This window comes from Triplophysa rosa, linkage group LG2 (genome assembly GCF_024868665.1).
Source record: "Triplophysa rosa linkage group LG2, Trosa_1v2, whole genome shotgun sequence".
NCBI lineage: Eukaryota > Metazoa > Chordata > Actinopteri > Cypriniformes > Nemacheilidae > Triplophysa > Triplophysa rosa.
Window position 1 is genome coordinate 19644293 of NC_079891.1, and position 6173 is coordinate 19650465.

The 6173-nt window shown below is 39.0% G+C and overlaps 1 protein-coding gene across 3 annotated transcripts; it reads right to left on the minus strand.

Annotated features, from left to right (window-relative positions):
• Positions 1-1114: 1114 nt before the first annotated feature.
• On the minus strand, positions 1115-4247 carry srsf7a (serine and arginine rich splicing factor 7a). Of its 3 annotated transcripts, XM_057354359.1 has the most exons (9): positions 4127-4243; positions 3922-4003; positions 2878-3102; positions 2361-2540; positions 2211-2285; positions 2093-2131; positions 1841-1954; positions 1661-1747; positions 1115-1577 (listed from the first exon to the last, which is right to left on the minus strand). In XM_057354359.1, exons 3-9 carry the CDS (start codon positions 3093-3095, stop codon positions 1526-1528), a joined length of 765 nt encoding a protein of 254 aa, XP_057210342.1. In that variant the 5' UTR covers positions 3096-3102; positions 3922-4003; positions 4127-4243; the 3' UTR covers positions 1115-1525. The 3 variants fall into 3 exon arrangements, with proteins under 3 accessions (XP_057210342.1, XP_057210327.1, XP_057210334.1); XM_057354344.1 differs by having other exon boundaries at positions 1661-1954; positions 4127-4247; XM_057354351.1 differs by lacking the exons at positions 3922-4003; positions 4127-4243 and adding an exon at positions 3213-3914 and having other exon boundaries at positions 1661-1954.
• Positions 4248-6173: the final 1926 nt, after the last annotated feature.

Sequence of the window (6173 nt, forward strand, 5' to 3'; positions counted from 1 at the left end):
TCATCCCCCATTGACTCCCATAGTATTTATTTTTCCCTACAGTAAATGGGGGATGAGATCTGTTTGGTTACTGACATTTTTCCAAATATCTTCCAAATATTAAGAAATTTATACAGCTCTGGAAAGATCTGGAAGTGATGACAAATTTTTTTGGGTGAACTATCCCTTTAAAATATAAACATGCTGTTATTTCACCAAGTGTACTACAGCAAATGCGTTTGGGAGACACTGAAATGAATGGACTTCAGTGCAACAACAACGGAATGAAAAACAAGCAATTAATGAAAAAGTATATCTTTAAAAAAACGTATTATTGTTAAATGCACTTCAATATTTGCAAGCTAATCAGCATTAGTTGAGCCACTCATCTCACAGATACAAAAAACAATTTAAGAGTTTTGTATGTTACTTGAGGCTAATACTTTGGTAAGCACGTTGCAGAGAGTCCGTGTTAACAAATCATGAATGTAAATTGCAATTGACACAATGTGCCTCTCTGTGTACAATGCTGTTGCTTGTTGCTTCGGTGTCGACATTCATGGCATGAACCAGTGCCTAGTACATTATTTGTCAACAGTTTAATGCTCACACACCCAAGGACAATTATCTCCAATTCACCTAATCTGAATATCATTGTCATGTGAAGGAGAAACCAGAGAACATGCTTGACAGACCCATCCAGGACTCACTCACTTCACCCAAAAATGAAAAACCATATTTACTCACCCTCAAATTGTTCAAAACCTGTACACATTTTTGGAAGTATATTTGTAACCAAACTTATCTGGGCACTATTGACCAACTATTATGGTAATCATTTGTGCCCCCAGAACTGTTTGGTTGTTTCCCACATCCCTCAAAATACCTTGTATTAAACAGAACAAAGAAATGTACGTTTGACAAGTTGAAAAATGTGAACTATGCCTTTTGGAATGCACTCTTTAGGCTCTTTTAAAAAACATTAAACAATAACCAGCAACCCTTAAAAAAAACCTAGATAAAAACTGGTAGAAGTACAATAAACAATGTTGCCTAGGGGAGATGGAACAAATAGGAGTATCATCGACAGCAAAATGTCAGAGTAAAGGCATAAACTCAGAAAACATGAACAAAGTTGGATTTGTAAAGCTTTATTAAAAAGAACATTGCCATTTTCAATGCAAAAGAAAAACAAACTACACCAAACAAATCACAGCATACTCTTCAGCTCATACATTACACTGACTAAATCACATAGCTCATTCACCACCTTGCCCACAATTCACTGACCACAGGATGCTGGCTCAACACTGAAATAAAAAACAATGGAGCTTAAAATGTCTGAAAGTGACAAGAGAATACGTCAAGAAAAAAAAATATACATGAGCTGCTTGAGATGATAGTGATCTTTTTACAAGGCTTGGGAGGCTTCATCATTGAAACAAACAAGAGCTTGGCAGCTACAGTAGAATCGAGTCTGAAATCATAGGGGAGATAAAATTTGTTTCAGCCCTGAGGCAAAGGTGGAAAATGGGGGAGATTTTAGTCAGTCAGCACCTGGCGTTGGGCTTCTTCTTGGGCTGGGAGACCTGGAACGACTAACACAAAACAAAATATCAGCATCCACACACTCTGTTGCAAACTACGTGCACAAACACAGTGTAAAATTGCAGAAGTGTACCTGTCTTTTTTGTGGCTGACTGAACGAGACCGAGATCTGGACACACTACGAACCCTCTGCCTGGAACCAGAGCGCGAACGGGAGCGACTTGAAAAGAATACACATGAACAGGTTTTTAATAAAGATGGCATGAAGTCCAGTTGTAGATATCTAATAAAATTGCATGGGTAAAGTATGCACCTGTCTCTGCGGACAGGGGTTCTAGATCTTCGGACAGGGCTTTTGGACCTGCGCACAGGTGAACGAGAACGACGCACAGGAGTTCTGGATCTAGAGCGGGCTGGGGAACCTGACCTAGAGTTTCAAGTTACATATACACACATAAAAACCTTCCCAGAGACCAACAGAGTTCAAAGACAAAACAAGTCAAGAAATATCACAAATCATTGCAGCTGTATGCGTGTTGAAATAACAGGATGACGGACAGCTTACCTGCTTCGGCGTTTGGAGTATGAGGGTGAACGATACTTTCTGTTTTAAAAACATGAAATTAGACTGTTGGGTTTATACTTTTAAAAAAGGCTTATAGTTTAAAGAGTGCTGATCTTACCTCTCATTGCTACGGCTACGACTGTGAGAGCGGTAGCGCCGACCACGAGATCTAGACCGAGAACGTGATCCAGATCTACAAAAACAACGTTAGCCAAATTCGTCAGGGTTCAAGTAAAAGGAGATAAAAAGTTGACACGTTGTCATGTACCTGCTGCGACGTCCGCGCCTCTTGTTGAAGCGATAGCAGTCATAAGCGTAATGACCACTTTCACCACACTGGTAGCACCGGTCATTGGGGTCAAATTGCCTGCGGTTGGGGCGGCCATAACGGGACTTTCTGGACATACCGTTTGACAATTCAACTCGAACACGAGCTCCACAAAGAACCCTAGAATATTACAGATCAAAAGGTTAATAGTTTCAATTTTGTCAACCTATAAACCAAAAAAGTGCAGCGTTACAGCAATTTATGCAACTCAGACCACTCATATTTGCCCTGTTTCACAAAACCAGTTTTTATTACACTTAAGAGGAAAACCACTGGACTACATATAACCTGCATCCAGGAAAATGCCATAATGTTGGGGCCTTTGTGAGCGGAAAAACAGTGATAAACCGCCGACACTCACCCCTGCGGGTCTGAGCTCCCTGAAGAGGTCAGGGTGTTAAATGTGCAGCAGTAGCATCATGGGAAATGTAGGCAGGTAGAACTCAAGTAGACTCACTTTCCATCCATCCCCTTTACGGCATCCTCTGCATCTCTGGCATCTTCATACTCAACAAAGGCAAAACCTGGTGGGTTCCGAGCAACCCACACGCTCCGCAATGGTCCATAGTAACTGAAGGCTCGTTCGAGTTCACCTTTGGCTGCACCGTTGCCAAGATCACCCACATAGACCTTACAGTCTGAGGGACGAGAGGAACTTCGGGATGAGTAGGACATCTTGAACCTGTAGTATGGACGAAGAGAAAACGCATTTTACAATGTATTTCTCACTAGACCTTAACTTGGCTATAAGGTTTGGCAAATTTGACTTTTGAATTACAAACAACTTATTACCTTTCAACAATCCAATTGCATCCAAATTAACGCATCATATTTTTTAAAAACATGAGTAAAGTGATAGTTTCCAATAATAGACGCTTCCCTAATGTTTCAGCATTTATCAGCCACCATTAATGAATCAGTGATTCTAAAAGTGAATGGATCTTCAGCTCTTGTTGTGCAGCCCAGCATGATCTAACAAACATAACGCTTGAGCAGCTGTTCACGTGGATCTATCTAAGTAAAATCGGTTAAGCTAAAGATGCGACAACTGTTAACGCAATGAAACTAGCGAGTGTGAGTTGTAACTTGGGTTTTGAATTCGCGCCGCTCTGTAATGTATAATGTTAGCCACCAAAAGTTAAAACTCCCGTGCAACTGCCGCGGTCATTAGCTAGGAGACAATTATGAAATGATCACGGCTAAACTTGCGCTTTAAAATCCTAACGTCTTAAAGTCAAACGTTATGATTATAACATTTGGGTAACAAAATAACATGTCTAAACGTTGGGCTAGCAGGCTAAGTTAGCCATTAACAAGTGCGCCAGAAAAGCAGGCCGCTCTTTGTTTAGAACGTTATTAGACCAAACGTTACACATACCGAAAATTAAAGACCCAGCCGGCACAAACGTTAAAACCTAGACCACATGTACAAGATTAGTGAACGCATGCGAGGATCAAAAACGTTAAAACAATATACAACGTCTCCCACACGCGGACTTACTGTGAGACTGGACGTCCTCGGTTCCGTGTGAGGGCGCGTGGACGTCGTCTTCTTCCGGTTGATTAAAACGCTTTAACCAAACCTTAGGTGAAGAGAAAACTATACATGACTACATTCAAAATCAGTATCGTTTAACTACCCAATTATCGAGAGTTAGAAATCTCTTTCCCGTGTGGATATCGTTTACTCCAAAACAAAGTCTTACCAGTTTATATCATGCACTTCACGCTCTTGTCCCGGAAGCGTCACCGGCGAGCGCGGCCTTCTTCTTCACGCACTCTCAAGAAGGGGCGGGGTTTTGATCCCTAAATATGATTGGCTTATACAGCTGTAAGTCAAACTAAAGGCGCGTTTCTGTAGAGCTAAGTGGCGTTGGGAACATAGACATATATAAATAACTAGACTCCGCATTGGCCGCTTTTCTCTGCGGCTGCGATACGTCAATGGCGCCGCCATATTGGTGAGGGCAACAGTGCACTAAAAGCCCACTGAACCCAATGGGAGAGCTGCGCTTTTTCGGCATTAGAAGCACAATCACGTTTACATTTCTTAACATATTTCAATGGTTTACAATATACGTATAGAGTAAAACTTTACCATGTGTCTAGTTGCTTCGTGTCTCGATTATAGCTACTTTAAAATTAATGGTTGTCATAAGGAATGTGGATGTGAAATCCATTATTTGTGCCCGTTATTCGTGAGAATCCACTAGATGGCACCATGTTCAGTGATATGTTGTAGACAAGACAAGCAACAGAATAAATAACCACGTTGCAGTAGTCGAGAATAAAACAGACATGTAGCCTAGAGATTGTTTCTGAGATTTATTTGAATCATCGAACAAAACACCCAAGGTAATATAGTTTAATTTACGTACGTGTTATATAAAAACGAATGTTTTTCACTGTGGAAATGGCTTTTTCTGTAGTAATTTTAGACGATAAAAAGATAAAAGATGTTTTTTTATTTACCCGGTAAACCGGTTACAGCAGTAAAACATGATGTATGTTATATAGTAAAACAAATAACACTGCCGTGCATTGTAAGTATGAAATAACAGTATGTAGTCATATAGTAAAGACGAATTGTTTTGATTTTTTCCCATGATTTTAAAGTGAATGAGCTGTGTTCTGATCATGTGCATTTAATCTACCTTAAATTATTTCACATTAGCGATGTGTACACAATTATTAAGCCTAAACGACTGCTTGACAAGCCTGGTTTTTAACAGTTCCGTATGACAATAAATATATTTTATATTGTATATAACCATCTTTAACTGGAGCCAAAACGTTTCTGTACTCCACGTAAATAGAAATGTATTTAAATGAGTTGAGAAATGAAAACGAGGTTGTGTTTTTATCCAGATAACTCCAGCTCAATCATTCACTCGTATGTCTTCGTAGTCGGCTTTTGCCCTCACCAATATGGCGGCGGCGTTGACGTACGATCCAGCAGTCTAGTTTTATATTATATATAGTTGGGAATATCACTGTCTGTTTTCTGTTAATATTTTAACATAATTATTTAGACTGTAATTCAGTGATACATTTGCCACAAAGAATACCAAAAGCACTGTAAGAACTACAAAAATATGAAATTGTTTATGGTTTTACTTACAGAAATACTATTTATTTTAGTGCATTTCATAAAGTGACACAAGACATAGACTCAGTATTTAAATTAATATATTATGAATATGAATTATGATAAGGTTAATTATACAATAATACATTATACACAGTATTACATTGTTAAACTTGATAAGCAAGATTCCAGGGTTTCATAATGGCTAATCATCAGTGCTTGACATCCTTCATTGAAACTAGGAGAACAAGTTTAGTTTCTCTTCTCACTTGTTTCTTTTGTTCACTCCTATGCAGCGTCAAGAGTGCCTTCTCTCTCAGAGAGAGGCAGCATTTCCAAACACATGACTCCATGTGATTGACAATTAAAATGACATCACAGTTCTCATCAAAAGTGCTACATAAAGTAGTGTGTCCTCCAATGTAAAATGATGTAATCTCACAGTAAAATGTTCATAATAACTCTATTATGCATTGATTGAATGTCTTTAAAACTATTGTTGGACACCAACACACACATTTGTGCAATTAATTCTGCAAACTTACAGTCTTGGTGTATACAGACAGTGCATACTGTGTACACATTACCATGGAAAACCTAGTTAATACCACCATGATTTCTCTCACAATATCGTCTGTATGCCATTTATGTTCATATTAAGTCTG

Excerpts from the sequence above, each read along its gene's own strand:
- srsf7a (XM_057354344.1), bottom strand. The coding sequence starts at position 3,095 with ATGTCCTACTCATCCCGAAGTTCCTCTCGTCCCTCAGACTGTAAGGTC. Across the intron at positions 2,541-2,877 it reads GTAAAGGGGATGGATGGAAA|GGTTCTTTGTGGAGCTCGTG; the intron begins GTGAGTCTACTT and ends GTAATATTCTAG. Across the intron at positions 1,578-1,660 it reads GTCAGCCACAAAAAAGACAG|TCGTTCCAGGTCTCCCAGCC; the intron begins GTACACTTCTGC and ends GTTTTGTGTTAG.